This window comes from Centruroides sculpturatus, unplaced genomic scaffold, assembly GCF_000671375.1.
Source record: "Centruroides sculpturatus isolate CEXI.00-Female unplaced genomic scaffold, Cexi_2.0 scaffold317, whole genome shotgun sequence".
Taxonomy (NCBI): Eukaryota; Metazoa; Arthropoda; class Arachnida; order Scorpiones; family Buthidae; genus Centruroides; species Centruroides sculpturatus.
In genome coordinates this window covers 16,143-36,063 of record NW_019384610.1, presented here as the reverse complement: position 1 = coordinate 36,063, position 19,921 = coordinate 16,143, and the positions used below count along the sequence as shown (strand labels likewise).

At 28.7% G+C, this 19,921-nt stretch overlaps 1 protein-coding gene across 5 annotated transcripts in view; it reads right to left on the bottom strand.

Moving 5' to 3' along the window:
* Positions 1-19,921, bottom strand: part of LOC111625217 (bromodomain-containing protein 7-like) — a 57,055-nt gene that overhangs the window by 24,206 nt on the left and 12,928 nt on the right. For 2 of the 5 annotated variants that reach the window (XM_023368301.1, XM_023368299.1), the window contains exons 2-3: positions 7,892-8,220; positions 6,107-6,333 (exon numbers count right to left, since the gene is read on the bottom strand). In XM_023368301.1, coding sequence (XP_023224069.1) covers positions 6,107-6,333; positions 7,892-8,220 — 556 coding nt within the window. Of the gene's footprint in view, positions 1-6,106; positions 6,334-7,891; positions 8,221-15,521; positions 15,621-17,853; positions 18,025-19,921 lie in introns of those variants that run through there. The other 3 variants (XM_023368303.1, XM_023368300.1, XM_023368302.1) reach the window with 3 other exon arrangements.

Sequence of the window (19,921 nt, the reverse complement as noted above, 5' to 3'; positions counted from 1 at the left end):
AAAATGGGAAATTTTCATTAGGTATCAACAAAAATTCAGCCTGGGACGATATGTAACAAAAGAGAAATTTCGACATTGAATAGGTTAATTTCACTGAAAATGCCTTGTGATCATGACCATGGCTGAGGCCAGCAAAGTTTGAACAATTGTGCTCAAAACAAGAATGTGTTTTATTTATACACAAAATTGTGCACAAATAAAACAAATTCTAGGTTTTTGCCACTACTTTGGATGGTTCTTTGTTTCCCTTATATTTTTCAAAAATATAGACTAATATAAATTTAAAAATTTATAGAAACTTACAACAGTGTTTATTTAATATATTTATTTAATAAACTTTCAAATATTGACTTACTTTATTAAAAAAATTAAACACATATATATAAAAGTATACCGATATTTTAGTTACATGGCAGGGCGCATAGCAGCAGTTACAACACAAATGAGGTACGACTTCATTCAAAGACCAGTAACAACTAAACGGTTAGTATAACTGACCCAATTTCATAAACATGTTGTATCTTGTATTATGAAGAGAGAATACTATGACGAACTTCTGCAATAATTAAGTACAACGTCAAACAAAAGACTATCTTTATTTTGCAGCAATTTGCCGCGGGCACATTCACCAAAGGGTTAACTTGTGAAAAAATATCTTCAATCATAGATTTTTGTCAATAAGCTACTGACAGAAAATCTATCAGTAGCGTGGCAGGTGCTTATGGACAAAAATCTATGATTACCATCCTGCACTGGAGAGTGCATGCCCAAGAAGACGTAATCGAGAAATGCATGTTCGAGTTTCAAATTTATTTTCTTCGATCTGCATTTCATCAGGAATTCAACATTACCTGAAGAAAAACCTGTTCAGTTTGAAAACATTAGCAACAAACTGTATATTTTTTCATTGTGAGTTGTTGTGGGAGAACACACCGATAACAGGTTTGAAGATACAGGCATACCTCGACTTACTTTGTTTCGAGTTACGTCGTTCCCGATTATACGTCGTTTGTCAAAAAAGTATATGGAAAAATTAAAATCAAGTTTAAGTCATTTTATTCGACTTTACGTCTGTCCGCCACATATATTGAAGTCATAATATCACTAGAAAAACGTTTAAAGCACATAAAATCATATTAAAATATATACTAGTATGTTCTGTATTTACAGTACATGCATTCGTAAATTTAGAATACTTTTTTCTGTACTATATTAAAAACTAAAATTTATTTGTTTGTAAGCTTAAAATAGATTTTTATTAACCATATATTATTAAAAATGCATTAATAAATAAAATACAGAACCGGGAATGGTAATTTATGGTTTGGCCTAGGGACAAATAGATTCGGAGACAAGTAAATTCGACTTATGTCGTTCTCCTGGAACCAATTACCGACGTAAGGCGAGGTATACCTGTATTGTTGTCTTCTGTTTTTAACTAATCTAGCAATCAGACTTTTGCTGTAGCCATGAGCTTCTGCTAATTTTTTATCTGCCTTATCTCCTTCATTGTGTCCATAATATTAGAGCAGTGAGTTTGTACAAGTGTTTTAAACACTGCTATTTTACTGATCACTAGAACTGAAAGGAATGAAAACGGAAGGGTTGCTCAGTTTTCGATAAACCTGTGTAACCACATGCTCTTCATAAAAAGTGATACTGAGGTCAAGGAAGTGTACATTCATATGGCTTTCCTCATGTAACTGACAAGACTATGTCTTGTTTATAAAATCGTACTGCCTGCTGGATAACCAGCTTAGAGGTATGAAGGAGTACATGTCAGGAGTTGCTATTTGGCACAGAGTATTTGGTGCCCAAATCATGCGCACACAAAAAAAACCAGACTTTTAGGTACTCAGGAGACCAAGAACCGAGTCAAAATAAAATAAAAAATGGCAACACTCTCTACAAACAGGCAGTAGTGCGAGATTTGTGCATGCATTGCTGGTTAGGAAGTTGGAAATGCAAACATTGTGAAAGTGAATTTTGACAAATGCGTGCATTGGGAAGTTCGAAATCAGAAATCAAATTTTGACAAATGAATCTTTGAAAAAACTCATTTACCTGTCCCGTGTTATTCCCACATATCTCTGGTTGCCATGTGCTGACCTTGACTGGTTGACCCAAGATATCTCGTTTCAGAATCAAAACATTTTTCAAAGTAGATGGCACCAGTCGTTATAATTTTATATTACAACTAACTTCCAAAATATAATTTTTTTCTTTTTACATTTATTAATGTATATATATTGTTTGTGCAAAATAAAAAAATAATTTCAGATGATACGATAGCCATAATTATTTTTTTAAAAAACAGGAAATTTTCGTTAGGCATCAACAAAAATTACACGGGGCAACATGCAACAGAGAGAAATTTCAAAATTGGATAGGTTAATTTCATCAAAAATGCATCATGGACAACCTTGTGATCGTGGCCATGGCCAGCAAAGTTTGAACAATTGTGCTCAAAACCAGCAATACCAAAGAAGATTGGAGAATGAGAATGAGACCCACCTTAAGTGTTCAAGTGATCCAGCTTAGTAGTGAGTCTCCAAGATATAGTATTGTCCCAAACACGGCTTTGCTGTTTTACTTGTTTTAATGTTAAACCATAGCTCTTGTCATTAAAAGTCTGTGTAACTTCATTAATATTTGGTTTAGTCTTCCAGATAATTAATATATCTTCAACATAATGTTTGTAAAGTATAATGTTATTCTTAAATATCCACAATTTACATATTTCAAATATATAAATTGCTAATTTCTTTTGATCATGAGGACATTTTTAAGAACAAGTTGCACGTGTTGTGACAGTGTGCAGCATCAATAACTAAAAAGTTATGCTCCTGAAGAACAAATCATTACAAATACAAACTGTTATTCTAAAATGTAAGTTGTCTATTTTATAAAAGTTATGTCTCCACATTAAGAAAAAAAAGTTAATTCTGTTCTCTAATTTAAGAAAATTTCAATGAGAAAACAATATGTCACTTTGTAAAAAAAGGCTAGCAGAAATTACAATTTAATAAAGTTTTACTTTATTAAATTGTAATTTCCACCAGCCCTTTTTACAAAGAAATGTTTTATTTTTAATTATGTTGGGATTATCTCCTGTGGACATTTTAGACTGTTTTATATATTTGTGCAGTAGTAGCCTACAAAGAAAGATCATCTCTGCAGTGAAGAATAGTTGTTCCTGGTAATTGGACATGGCAAGCAAGGAAGATATGTTTAGTATCTATAATGTAATTTTTACTTTATTAAATTACAATATGTCACTGTCTGCACATTTTCTGAGGACAACATTTTGACTACAACATTTCATTATTTTTTTTATAAAATAGGCATGTAACTTTGAATATACTTTAATTATTTCATTTTTACACTATTTTAAATTTTAGATCCATATAAATGATTATTAGATAACTAAACACTATATTACAGATTAAATATAAAATTTTATAAACAACAAACATTCAAGTAAAATAACTGAACAATTGAAAATAAACACTTCTAAAAAGAGGATATAAAAACAATATTACTTAAGTAAACCTCAGAAGCTGGAAAATACTATAAATACTCACAGACACCTGTACTGGTTCCAGAAGCTAAGTTTATTGGAAAAAAAATGAATGTTTTTGATCATTTTTAGAGATCTTCATCAGATCAGTATTATACATTTCCATAAATCAAATGATATTATTTGAACAACTTTTTTAAAATGGAACATTCTATACACCCATGTGACAATATTCAAATTCAAAACATATATGTGACACTAATCCAAACTCTCACCATAATTAATTGAACTTTGGGATGTTGATATATATATATATATATATAAATGTGACACACTTTAATGACGAAATATGCCATAACTGCAAAATTTTTTTATTTTTTGTTCACAAACATTTTAAATTTTTCTAGTTTATCTCCAATTGCATTATGAAAAGTTAGGTGCATACTTTTTCAAAAAGTTTCTTGTTATGTCATATTTCATCATTAAGTGCAGTACATCACATTTATGTTTTGAATTTGAATATAGTCATATGGCATATAGAATGTTCCATTTTAAAAAAGTTGTTTGAATAATACCATTCAATTTATGGAAACACATAATCTGACAAAGATCTCTGAAAGTGATCAAAAATATTCGGTTTTTCAATGAACATAGCTGTTGGGACCAGTATGAAAGATGCCTAAGAGTATTTATTTCCTTCTTTATAGTCAGAAGCATATGTTTACATTTCAGAGAAAGATGATGTGTCCATTTAGTGAATTTTTAAATCTGACATCTTTCAATCTCATTCTCTAAAAGGGTCCTTCAGACTATAAAAATACACAAAGTGTGGCTAGTAACAATTTGAAAGGAAAAAAAAAAACAGATTGAAATTTGATTTGTTTACATTTTCAGATCATATTAAAAAAATAATTATAAATTAATAATACTATAAATTTACAAGTGTTTTTTAATGTGACTACCAAATGGTAAACACATTTTTAATAATATTTATTAAAAACACATGTAATCAGTGTTGTTAACTTAAATTATTGATTTATTAAAAAAAAAACATTATTTAATTTAATAACAATAATAATAATTATTTACTTTATATAGTTTTTTATTTACAAACTAGCTTACCCATCGCGCATTGCTGCAATCTTAGAAGAAACGAAATTCAAGCAAACTCGTTATGATAAAATTAAATTTACATTTTATCATTTTTATTGAAACTTATTATTATTAATTTTCATCAAGAAACATTTCAAAGTGTCATTTCAATTCTATTTATTTATTGGAGTGCTTGTGAATACACGATAGTTTTTGTTTTTGCGTCTGGTACGTACACAAATAAATCAGAAGGTTTTCCGACACGTGAGCTGGCCACATACAGTTGTCCATGTGAGAAGCACAGATTCTTTAAATTTAGCCCACATACTCGCAGAGATTGTAGAAGTGCAATATCCCCATTTTTATATATATTTTTTAATCCTTTATAATTTTGATTATTTAATTGCTCCTTCCTCTCTTCCTTGGCATGTTGTGAAATTTCTGATAGTTGGATAATAAACCATTTTATTGTAATTTGTCTTTTTAAATTATTTTGAGTTGATATTAAAATTTGGAAAAGGGGATCTCTAGATCGGTAAAATAAGCAAATTTCCTCCTACAACTTCAGCTGTTGTTCGGGATACAGTTAAGGTTTTAACAAAGTTCGAGCGAATACATAATTAGCAAAAAAAAGTTGAAATAAAGTGATTAAACAAAAATTATTACAAATATCGTAAATAACAAATGCATATATAGAGATATTTTTTGGAGGGGGAAATGGTCTTCACAATTTGAAATTGATTGAACACACAGTAAAATGCTCGTACACACGCGCGCCATCTATCGTAGGATAAATGTACTATGCCAGAAACCTTCGCAGGAGTGTATTAAACAACTTCCCAAAGTTTCATGGCAATCGGATAAATGATGTGGTAATGCATGAGGAACAGACAGACACACACACACACACACACATTCATTTTTATACATATAGATATTAATTCTAAATAAATCAGAATTCTATTCTTATTATTCACAAAGTACCACATTTCTTTGATTATAAAATATATCATGAGTCTGAAATCAAATTTTAAGAACTCTTAATGGAAGGAAAAAATTTTAAATGACCAGTTTTAATTAATGCTGTTAAATTAAAACAAGTTAGATAAATAACACAAATGCCATAAAATAGAGCTGCCAAACATTTCCTATATCCATGCTATTCAGCATACAAAATAACTTTTCGTTAACTGTTGCAATACAATATAATCTTAAAGGCATTTTAAAATGTTGAACGAGTTTAAATTAAAAGCTAATTACTAGCAAAGCTTATTGAACTGATATGACCATTGAGCTGTATAATCAAAAACTTCAATTACAGGTACAATGCATCATATAGTCTACTGATTTGTGTTTTGAACTATAAATGTAAGACATCTCTATTTCAGACAAATAAAGTTTGTCTGAAATAGGGCAAAAATAAAAATATCTTATAATTGAGGAAATATGGTACTTATTACATTACATTAATAAAATTAATAGAAAATGTATTACTTTTGTAAGTTTTTCAGAAGATAAAACAACAGCATTTGTAGAGGATTTTTCATTGCCTTCTTTTTCAATGTGCAAGTACGAGGATCTCTTAATGGACGTTCACATGGAGCTAATTCATCTAAATGTTGATATTTTGTTGGTGGTTCTTGATCATGATCTTGTGTATCAGCACTATCTTGACTGGTATCATGATCCCTTTTCTTCTTATCATGATGGAAAGTCATAAACTGAAAATGTATATGTAGAAATTTTAAATATGCTTACATAAATATTATCATCATTCTCACAATTTTTGAGTGGATGGAAAAAATAAGATGTAATATAGAAACACACATGTCTCTTTTTAAATAATTAATGGAATTATAACTTTAAAATGCTATTTTCCTGAAAATATATTGTTAATTTTGAATAATGAACAGTAAAAACTTTTACCAACAGCACNTTAATCATTTAAAAAATTAAATCACAGCTGCCAATAATTTTCAATTATAATTTGAATGTTAATTAAATGTGTAAGTTTAATAGCACATCATTTAAATTTAACATGCACATTCCAATAAGTACAGATTAACATTAAACATTTAAAAACACATGCACTCCAATTAGAACATATTAATATTAAATTTCATATCAACGTTCTAAAATTTGTTTTTGTTTGGCCTGAAGAAAACATTCTATACATGTCAAAAGTGCTTGTGAGATATTTTGTATTTATTTTGTATTTTACTCATCAAAACCTTATTAACGCCAATAGACAGAGCTTTTAAATTTTTATATAAACATTATATTTGTATTTTTCTTTTGTTATTGCTTTAAGGGTCTTTTCATTATTTTTGTTTTTTTAATTTGGATTTAAGAATGATGATGATTTTCTGATGTATTTGCATTTTTCATACACAATCTATTATCTATTGTTATGAAATTTAAAACATTTCAGCTTTGTTTTAAATAAAACAATTTTTTTGCTTTAATATTTGTTTATGTATGTAAAGCTCCTTGTTTATTTAACCTGATTTACTTATTCAGACTGCAGTGAATTATATTATCTCTAGCTTTATTAGCCATAAAGTAAAAAACAAATAAGAGCAACATCATCAGAAAAGATTCACTGTAGATTAGTATTAGCAAAAAATTTTACATTTTATTTAAATCTAGTTGCAGATATATTCAAATAACCTAAATTAAACGGTAATAATCTAGATATAATACAACTTTAACAACAAATAATATATTAATACAGTAGAAAGTTTAACATATATACAACAAATTCTAATAAAAAGTATTTTAACTTCTACAAAAATTTTTTTAGATATATTATATCCAAAAATAAACAAACTATTATAACTTATTGTGATACAGATCAAATATAACTAAGATCGGTCTGTCCCAAATAAACTGCATATATCAGTGTTCAATTCCAAATGTCTGACTTCAAGATTCACTTCATTAAAAACACTTGCGTAATGTTTCTTATGTATTAAAACAATTTTGTGTTTACTTGTCAGATCATTTTTTACTTAAATTTATAAAATTAAATAATGTATAGAAACTAAATTATTGGACTTTTATTTTCAATTATTTTATTAGACTATGTGAAGTCAAAACTATTTTATGATTAATATTAAAAGGAAAATATGTGAAAATACTTACAAACATATAATTATGTATGAAAATCCAGATTTAACGAAAAATAATAATCAAATTGTGAAAACAAAAATTTACTTAGTAATACAAAAGGCCGTAATAAGTGCACAGGCATTCTATTTAATCATAACAACTGTTTACCTTTCTTTCATGACCATGTTCTCTATGGTGATGGTGGTGATGATGCTTCCGTTTTTTATCATGCTTTATTTTTTCCTTCTCGCTTGACTTCTTCTTCTTCTTCTTTTTTGATTTTTTATGCTTCTCTGGTGAATAAGCACACATATCCCTTGGTTTCTCTTCAGTCAAATGAGGTATCTCAGACTGTGACGTAAAACTTTCCAAATGTTGAAACTGGGTCGAAGGAACAAGAGGTGGTGGTGCTGAAGGATGAGACTGGATCGGTGCCTGAACGCTGCTACTGTTTCCTCCGACTTTCAATACTAATTTTAATGGCTTTTCAGATCTGTCTGAAAATATTAAATTTTTATTATATATTTATATTTTTGAAAAGTACATGGATCTATAAGCTATGAAAACAGAAAATAATTACTAAATAATACTAAAGAGAATAGACAGATCTGGAAACCAACCAATTTTATTTATAGAAATATTCATAAAAACTACTGCAAAATTATTTGGAGTAATTCAAAGTAAAATGGAGTTATCACAGTAAATTAATAAGTAATAAAACTTAAAATAATATTTAATAAAGTACAGTAATACCCCAAACTTACGCGATAGGTGGGACCGAACGATAACCGCGTAAGTCGGGGTATAATTTCGCAATTTGTGTAAAATCCAAGTCGGATGATGTAAGCTAATATATGTTCTCGTTAACCTTATCTTGCCTTTTGATTCGTTCACGGTTACAAGAAATCACCACATAGAGTCTCTCAAGTATCCGTAGATATAACAAACACAGAAATAAATAACACAAAATAAATTGTAGCTATGCGTCGATTCTGCGCAGCACGTCCGAACATGTAAGGTAAACAATAGTGTGGGGGAGTGAGTAATCAAGAGTTGCGTGGCGTTCAAACAAAAGACGAATCGACGAGATTTGAAAATCGCGTAATTCCAGGTTTGCGTAAGTCGGGGTAGCATAAGTCGAGGTATCACTGTATAAAAATAAAAATAAATTTACAATTCTTCTGAAAACTTTCTCCATTTTTATGTAATGACAGAACTGAAGATAAATTCTAAATATTTTCAGATCTAGGTATGCAAAAAGACTTGCAGGCACTACAAAATTATTTTAAAGCAGATTACTTGTGTATACAAGCAAAATATCAATCAGAGTATTGATAAGACAAACTTAAACCAAAACTAAATGATTGCTGTATTGAATAGGGTTACTTTATTGCTATTATTATTAATTAAATGCTTTAAATGCTAAATTAAATGTTAATTTGGTAACTTGAGTAACTAAAGGTAGGTAAGTGCCTAATGTCTACCTCTAGTACCAAATTACTCAGCATTTAATAAATAACAGTAATGATAAAGTAGCTTGATTCAATACAGTAATAATTTGGTTTATGTTTAAACATTGGACTTTGAGATGTTTGTATATATTGTGTGTGTGTGTGTGTGTGTATTCAACTGATTAATTTATTAATTTTTAATTAATTAACAATATTTGAGATGTTAAGTAATGTTAATTTTTAAAAAGTATCAGTTAGTTTACAGTATTGGTGTTGGTTCTCACTGGACACTTGTTGATTACCTGCAGTTTATTTACATTATTATTAATTAACAAAAACAGTGTTTTGTGTAAGTAGCCATATTCTGTTTGTTTAATAAACTACATCAGTTACATGGCATTTGGCATATAATACAGAAATATATAAACCTCGCCTAAGTCGAAATTTAATCATTTGAAGTTGCAAATATTTCATCCCCTGAATTTCAAACTAACAAAGGGTTTTCTGTAATTGTATTTTTATAAATACACCACACTAACCTTATAATGCTTTGCAGTTATTTTGGAACATAACACAAACGTTTTTGGTCCACCTTAGGACCTTCTTCGGGTGGAGTTCTAGAAAAAACTTTTCTGGTGTGTTTAGTGTTCCATTCAGTCCTAGGGTGGACCGAAAACATCTACGTTACGTTCCAAAATAACTGCAAATCATTATAAGGTTAGTGTGGTATATTTATAATTAACACTTTGTTTAGAGTTGTTTAGAATTAAAAAATTCAAATATGTAATTCTTTAATTGTATTTCTACAGTATGCAGTATTTTTACAAATGTCATCTAAATGACATTTGTAAAATAAAATTTTCACAGAACCATCTAGAAGGGTTTTCAATCATTACACCTGTGGAATGAATCTTTCATCCTTGTATAACGTGAGGACTGCAATTGTTTATTCATCTGGGAAACATCATTTATTGAGAAATTCGAGCCCCATTCTAGAGCTCCCTAAAATATGGGTTTCATTATTTAATCATTTAAAAAATTAAATCACAGCTGCCAATAATTTTCAATTATAATTTGAATGTTAATTAAATGTGTAAGTTTAATAGCACATCATTTAAATTTAACATGCACATTCCAATAAGTACAGATTAACATTAAACATTTAAAAACACATGCACTCCAATTAGAACATATTAATATTAAATTTCATATCAACGTTCTAAAATTTGTTTTTGTTTGGCCTGAAGAAAACATTCTATACATGTCAAAAGTGCTTGTGAGATATTTTGTATTTATTTTGTATTTTACTCATCAAAACCTTATTAACGCCAATAGACAGAGCTTTTAAATTTTTATATAAACATTATATTTGTATTTTTCTTTTGTTATTGCTTTAAGGGTCTTTTCATTATTTTTGTTTTTTTAATTTGGGGGAATAAATCAAATATTCTAATGACACTTCCTATTGCATATGTAAAATAAAATAAATAAATAAATTTTTGTAGTGACTGTTATGGTGCATATGTGCATATCTATGAGATATGAATTTGAAATGCAAAACAAATTTTTAATTTTACTATTTAAATTTTCATTAATTATTTGCAAATTTTAAATTCAAAAGTGATAATAAATATTAAATATCTTAACTTTAATTTTGATCTTAAAAATGACAGTAATAGCAGAATAGTAGGATAGAAATAGCAAAACAATACTGTAAAATTAATTACATATCAAAAATATAGATTCTAATGCATGGGTGGCCAACAGTTTTTGCCCCAGGCCCAGATTGGAAAAAAAACCTTTTTCCACAGGCCGAACCAGAAAGATTTTGGTTCAGCCTGTGGACACAGGCTGCCCTAGGAAGATTCTGAGGTGGTGCAAGATCTCATTGTGGTGTCACCTCGTAGAGACTGAATTGTAGATAGAGATTGTAGATACATTTTTCACATTATCATGCTTTATCAACACTCTATGCTGTACTTAAGAAATTTGTAGTAATGGAGAATTAACTCTAAACGCACAGTGAGTTGTTGACCTCTTTTTTTTTTTTAGGCATCAGAATTTTTCATTGAGCTATTCAGACTTCAATATTTAATATTGAAAGATTGATTGCAGGCCACATAAATTCATTAGACGGGACGGGTCTGGCCCGTGGGCCATATGTTGGCCATGCCTGTTCTAATGTGTAATTAATTTAAAATTAAGAGCATTCTAGTAGTGACTCCCACATAGTTTATTATTTGATTGTTTGACAGACGCCTTAAAAGAACTGCATAGATCCTGGATTGAGTCAGTTGGATATAAAATCCAATTGACTCAATAACCTAGAAATCAGCAAAATTTCACTTACTAGACAAGCAGATGTTTTCATCCACTTTCAGGACATCTTCAGGCTGAAGATCAAATTTTAACCACACAATTTTCAAATGATCCGAAACTAATGTGTTGTTGACCACTGATTGGTGGAGATGTTTCAAATGATGCACAAAGGACACTTTTTTTAACATTGCATTTGAAATATGTGGGTGGCTGATGATTGGAAGAGACAGTCCCCCATACATACTTGCATATATGCTGATTTCTAAGGGATTGGAGGCAAACTTTCCATGCATTGGAGAATGTGTAATCATCCTTGGAGTTGACAGTCCTGAGTGAAGTTGATCATCCTCTCTTTATATCTCCAACAGTTCAAGGTAGCAGAGTTGTGCTCTGTTGGGCATTCCTTGGAGGATTCTGCTCCTATCCAAATGAACTTACACTTAGATTGGATCCATTTGTGGAAAGTTGGCCTCCACTCCCCTTAAACATTGGCATACACATGAGCATGTATGGGGACTGTCTTCTCCAATCAGCAGCTGCCAGATGTTTCAAATAATGTGTTTGAAACATCTGGGTTTCAAATACATCGTTTGAAAAAGCGTCCTTTGTGCATCATTCAAAACATCCCCAATCAGCAGGCAACAACACATTAGTTTCAATCATTCAAAAATTGTGTGGTTACAATTCGATCTACATCCTGAAGATGTCCAATTGAAAATGGATGAAAACATTTGCTTGTCTAGTAAGTGAAAATTTGCTGGTTTCTAGGTTATTGAATCAGTTGGGTTTTTACACATTAACCAGAATTCAGCAGTCATCTGTTAACATGGATATTTTTGTGTATAAGGAGACAATCTTGATTGTTGGAAAGGATACATCTAATAAATGGGGAGGTGAATAGCTCCTGTCTATTTATAAAGTTAAGACACATGAAGCTAATAGTCCTTTAGATCCTTAGTTAATAGGTGATCCCAACTCTATATCATAGAGCGGTAAACAACAAGTCCTACAACTTTTTCGACACCAGTTGGAAATTTAATATAAACAGACTAGCATTTTTGATTGCAAACTGGATCTTTGTCAGATCAATTATTTGATAATTAATTGACCTGACAATGATCCAGTTTACAATTGAAAACATTAGTCTGTTGATATTAAATTTTCAACTGGTGTCGAAAAAGTTCTGTGTGGTTTTGTGTTTATGAATATTACCCAGTTATAGTGTGTACTAGAATGGTTGCAGGCTAAAATTAATTACATTTTCAAATTTAAAATTTAATCTGAAGTTTAATGTACCATACACACAATTAAAAGTAAACTGAAAGAGTAATACTTTTTTGAATTATTAATACTACTAAGAAATAATATTAAAACACCTTACAAGTATACTTTGGATTTGAGAATGCCAGAATTACTTATTTTAAATTTCTTTAGTATTCTGTGCATAATTTTATATTTTTTATACTGTATTACAGAAATCTTTTAAAAAATATATATATAATGTTGATTTATATAATAATAATCTTTGTAATAAATTTTTAAATTTTTAAGCTTTTATGGAAAAAGAAAAAATATATAAGTAATTTTCCATTTGTGTTTAACTATTAAGCAGGTGTGTAAACAAGGTAAATAGTGTATTTACTTTGCTAACAATCTGTAAAACTGCACTGTCATCTTTTTTTAATTAATGCTGCAAGGACCAAAATATCAGTGAAAACTCTTACTCTGTGAAAATATCAACAAAACTATAAATGCCAGTATCAAACTTTCTGACTACAAACATTTTACAACAGTAATTAGTATAAAACTCAAATACAAAAAATTCAATTCAGTATTTACAATAAAATCAATTACTAGTACAGTTTACAATATTAAATGATTTAAAATATCAAACAATTGACCCAATTAGAAAAAAGAACTTAGTGGAAGAAAAACTCTTAATCAGCACCAATCAATCAATCAATTATAATTCAACACTATACACTGATTAGCAGAAGTTAAGGCTAGTTTGCTTTGCCAGTTTGACAATGGCCTAATTAGTATTAATTAACAAAGACTGACAAATAATATGATAGATTGTTTGGTTCTAAAAGTGTATTAGGTTGTTGTATGTTATTAAATAAAACAAGTTTTGGTACTAGAGATGGCACCTAATGCCTACCTCTAATACCAAATTATTTATAAGTTAATTTAATAATAACAGCGGTAAAGTAGTGTAATTTAATCCGACAACTGTTTGGCATATTACTATAATATCAAGCTTCGGGATGTTTACACATAAAAGTATTTCTCTATAACTTTTGAAAATCTCGATTAAAAAGTTTTGGAAATCAAATAAAATGTAGAGGAGAAGGTGGTATTATGGAACACTGCGGGTATTATGGAACCACCCCATTTCGAACTGATAATAAAGGCGAACTGTAGCGGAATGTGGATGAACTGAACTAGGCAAACATCCATAGCAAGGGGAAAACCCGTTTTACTTCAGTTAAACGGTTGTCCGTATTTAATCAGCAAATTTGTTTTTTTCAAAATTCACAAGTTTTGAATGCTAAGTGAATTTAATTATTTTTAAAATATAAATCGTGTAGTTGTAGGTTCACTGGTGCATGTATTCCGTTCCAGAGACTTAGGGGTACATATTAATCTGTGTGATGTTCACGTTTTTTAAATTTTGGTCTCGACAGACATAAGTTAATTCGAGATGGCGATGCGTGAAATACGGACCCCTTTGGTGCTTTTACAGTAATATGGAACTCAACTCCTCCGAACTCTCTCTTTGCAATCAGACATTCGTCCGGAGCAATTTGGGAAAAAGACACTAGGTAGAAAGTCTGAAAATATCGAAAAAGAGCTGCTGGAATATATATTGTTGATGGAGGTCATATTTTTCTATTATAAAAGCATTTTTGCGATAAAATACATTGGAGTAAATAATTTTGTAATTATTTAACATTTTTTGTCCTTTCCTATTTGTTTTTGGCTACATTAAAGCATTTTTTTGAAAATATACAGTAAGGTTCCATATTACCACCCGATTTTCTCTAAGCCTACTTTCGGACTTTTTGTACAAAAGCCTTCAAAAACCATACTTATAATTACACTAGCGAAAAATCCAATTAGGAACATTTAGTTTACTAGTTACCAGTACTTTTCGCACAAAAAATGTGGGTGTAGTTATGATACCTTGTTTACAATTCACTAAAATGTAATTGGGGTTCCATAATACCACCTTCTCCTCTATTGAATAATGTTCTTGGCCCTATTTGAAGTTACTCTGAACTTAACAAGTAATTGAAATATAGAAAAAAATTACAAGAAAGAAAAGCAAAGGAAAATATCAGATCACAGTAACAAAATAATTTAGAATGATGACTAAAGTTTACAATAATAATAGAATAAAAATTTAAAAATATAAATATTAAAAAAATAATAATAAATATATATTAAAGGCAAGTTACAAGAATATCTTATCAATTTTACAATGTAAAGATTAGCAATTATCCTTCTCTAACAATAAAATCCACACAGAATCAATACTGTACAAAATGTGTTCAACAGTGAGCATAAAACATTTATTTAAGACAAATAAATAATATAGTTTAAAAATTTAAGAGGAAAATCCCTCTGCATTTCTTATAATAGCATTGGTTTATGCCAAAACATCAGTATAACTGTTGCTATGACTGCTAAAAATGATACAAACTGACTATTTTATATAATCTTTAAGAAAAGAAAACTCATCAATATGAAATCATCATTTACAATTTTTTTTATTTTTCACAATTTTAATAACAATATAGATTTTCAAACTTAATTAATATAATTAGGTAAATCATTAAAATTCAAGATAATTAATAACTCTTAGAAACTAATATTATATTCATTACTCTGAGCATCTGAAATTACTCTAATATCTAAAACAAAGATTTTATCAACATCTAATTATTTAATGTTCTAATAATTAATTAATTAATTAATCTATTATAACATAAGAAATCCCAGATGTTAATTTAATTCATACATACAGAATTTCACAATTTTCTTAATGAAATTACTATACATTTTGTTCATGAACAATCAAACATTTGAGAAATTAGTTTTACTTGAATCTAAATTAAAACTTGATACTTGCAGAAGGTGTGTTATATAAGTTATCATATTAAATATCACAGTAAAATTTTACACCATATATAATGGACTTGTTAAACATTTATTTATTTGTGGCTACAAATGCACTTTTTATATTTTTATTTTGGATAATATACAGCACAATTATGCTAATATAATTGTACTATTAACATAATCGAAAATTTCAAAGTAATTTTGTATGCAACAAAGTATACACCACATTACTTAATATTTTTATATCTTTACATCAATTAATTATTAAGATAAAAATATAAAATTTTTAAAATCTAGTCCAACTGATTTAGTGTAAAAGTAATATTAAAGACAACAGATTAAAAGAATTTCATAGATTTTTTTAACCAGAAGCGACATGAATTAGCCAACAGAAAGGGCATTGTGTTCCATCAAGACAAGAAAACTTTTACAACTTGATTGGAATGTTTTGGTCCATCCACCATACTCTCCTGACCCTGCACCCTCTGACTACCATTTATTTAGATCACTTCAAAACAGCTTAGATGGTAAAAACTTTACTTCCTTGGAAGACTTGAAAAATCACCTGGATCAGTTTTTTTGCCAGAAATCTCAGAAATTCTATGATCACGGGATTATGCAGTTACCGGAAAGATGGAAAAAGGTCATCGAACAGAATGGCACATACTATATTGATTAAATATAAGTTTTAGTAAATAAAATTTTTCTTTGATTCTTTTCAAAAAAACAGGACAAATTTTTGCATCAACCCAATATTTAATATTCTAACTATTAAAAATAGTAGCTTTCTTCCAGGATGTGATTTGCAACATTTCTACATTTATATTGTGATAGAGTGTTATCAATTAAAATAATACTATTTTTTCCAAGTTTTAATAATATATTTTCAAATTTGGATCCATTCATTTCTTCATGAAAACCTCCACAGTGCTTACAAATGAAAAAATTAAACTTGATTCAAAAACAAAACCATTCTTACTTCCTACACAAACCATTATTAAATGTCCTCCTTTATTAGACAGTGTTTTTAAACCTACTGAACTGTCTTCCAAAAACACTTGTTTTGCAGATGTAATTTTGGTATCTTGCCACACTGACATATATACATGACCTGTATTTACCCATGTTTCAATGAGAACATGTATAGTCATTTTATTAGAACAATACTTTCTAATAAATCTTAAATATCAATGATAGTAAACTAATATTTCACCTCTCTCAATTCAGAATGCATTCCTCAATCATTTCTTAAATTGAAATCTTTTATTATTTTATATACACTGCAATATTTAAAAATGAAAAAATTGTCATATTTGTTAATGACTTAATATTTTTTCTATTGAACAGTTAAAAAAAAAATGAATTTTTATATCTTTATTGCTTCTTTTGTTTCATCTGCTGTTATTCTTACAAACTATAATTTTCTTTTAACACTAAATACACTACAAAAACCTAAGTCCTTTCAATAATATGATGTTTTAATGAAATATGAATGTTATGTTTCTAGAAGGACTTAGGTTTTTGTAGTGTATTTCATGTTAAAAAACAGTGCAGAGGATTTTTCTTTTTTCATTTTCTTTTTTTTAAATGGAATTTAAAACAGTTACAGGAGTTTCAATAACCTTCAGCAAGAGTTTGTTGATCACTTTAAAAGATGATAGGCTACTTCTATATTTAGTAACTGTATTTTACAATGCAATTTTCATTTAACATACCACAGTTTTCTTGCAATGGCTTTTCAAAAACATTTGAATTATTTATTGGAATGTTTTGTATAAAATTTTACCACTAACATTTTCTTTAAAAATAAAAGGCAAACTTGAAGATTGTTCATCTGACTTTTATTCAAATTCCTCCTAAATGTATGCTGGTAATTTTGCTCTACTGAACATTAATTCTTTACACAACAGTCTCAGGAATAAATGCTTTATACAGCTAGTAATTAAATACTTTGTCATACATAATTTATTTGATGAATATTTATTATTATTAGTTTTACTCTTAGACCTACCAGAAGCTAGTTCTGAAATGAATATAGTCATCTTTATGTTCAGTTTATTTCTAACTCAAATTAACTATAGTGAAAAAATTGTATTTAACTCAAAGAAAAAGAAAAATTGAGATCCAGTCAGAACATTTGTTTGCTTCTATATCAGATCCAAATCCATACCATTCAGAACTGCAAAGATACTAGCTAATCTTTAATATTAAATTATTCACTCAATTATTACTTACATTATAATGAAGCATCTGACAACTAGAATTTTTTGAATTTTTTTAAAACTGATAAAACCTATTACATAGAGAAGTCAAGATCAATTGCACAAAACAATGCTTTACAAAAAATAATTTGTACTACTACAAGCCATTTCAAGCTTTTTAAACAGTCATATTTCTTGGCAATATGATAGTCATCCATATTGCCAAGAAAAACATTGTAATGAATCAAGTTTGACGCCAACGTTATGCTGTCATATGACAAGCAGAGTAACTTTAAGCATTAAAAAAAAAATGACAAATGTGTTATTATATAACCATTTTAATATATGATGTTACACAAGTTTCAGGAATATTACAGACAAAATGTTACTTGATATTGTTGCATAAGAGCTATGTAATCAATAATTTTGAAAATAGATGTAAATAGCATGAGCTAAGCTGAAAGAATTTGGAGTCAGTTTTCAAAAATTATAGCAAGTCACAAAAGCTTACTAACTTGAATTTATTTTTTTATTTAGAAACACCTGAAAATTATGGCTTACAATATAAATAAGTTCTGTATCATATAATTAAGAGAATGCCATGATTCAGCAAACCTGTTATATCAATTGCATTTTCTTAAAAAATGACATCATACAGGAAACAGCTAATTTATTTTTTAAAATTTTTACAGATATAAAAGTGTCTTTTTAAGTTTATAATACAAATTCAGAAACTGAATTAAAAATAAAAATATTAAACAGCAAAACACAATACAAATACCTTATAAAATATATCTTTTATTAGTTTTTTTAATTAAATAATTCTGAAAATAATTTATCTTCTATATTTAATACTGATACACCAGTCTATTCTATCTAGACTTTTTCACATTAGCAGAAAAATAGGATGCTGATATAGAACAGAAATATACATGCAAAAATGTAATGTAAATGATTACAGAAATAGAAAATGCAAAAATTTTTTATGAAATTTCTAACAAAATTGAACAAAACCAACTGTGGAAATTGGCAATGTTCTAAAAACAATGTGACATAAGCAAAGGCATTGCTATAGTTAGTTTAAAACTAGAAAAGATACAAAATAATGTTCCTTAGATTTACAATATATGATGATGAAAGGTTTATTAAAGCCGTGGTTTTCAATCCATGGTCTGAAGAATATGGGTGCTCCTTTAAGCCATTTCAAGTGTTCCACAAAAAATCAAATATACAATTACAAATTGTTGCAAAAGAAAAATCAATACAATGTAAAATAATTTTTGTATGGGAATGTAATCAGCAAACGCCAATGTCGTCATCTACTAGACTGAGTGCACTTGATTTCAAAAAGGTGTGCCACCCCTGCTTTAAAGCTGATGTATTATAAGTGTTCCGCAGAAAAAAAAAGATTGAGAACCACTGTATTAAAGTAATTACTACAATTTAAAAACTATGTCCCTTATTAAAGCCAAACTATTGCCATATTAAATCAGACTACTTTACTGCTATTAATAATACAGTAGAGCATCGATTATCCGATTTCCGATTAACCGTCACATCGATTAACTGACTGTTCTAGTCGGCAAATTTCAAATGTCCGCTAGTGATGTGGCGCTACAATATTTGGCTATGTCTTGGCTACTTTAATATTATTTTTGTTAAATTTTTGCGTGTTTTAGCTGGCAACATTGACTCGACCATAGAAGGGAGGCCAGTATTTAAACAAGACTTAATTTTCTAATTATGTTTTGTGAGCAATAAAATAATTTTCTAAGTGGTTGTTTTGTGAGCAATAAAATAATTTTAAAATAATTTTTAACGATACAATAGCGACAATTATTATTTTAAAAACAATTTGTTAGGCTTAACATCGATGAAAATTCAACGTGAAGTTGGTTAATAACGATATACTAATATACTAATTACATGGGATATAATAATATACTAATTACATGGGATATACTAATATACTAATTACATGGGATATACTAATATACTATACTAATAATGTATTTTTTCATTCTTTTCGGTTATCCGACTTTTCAATTATCCGACCAACCCCAGTCCCCAATTAGGGCGGATAATCGAGGTTCTACTGTATT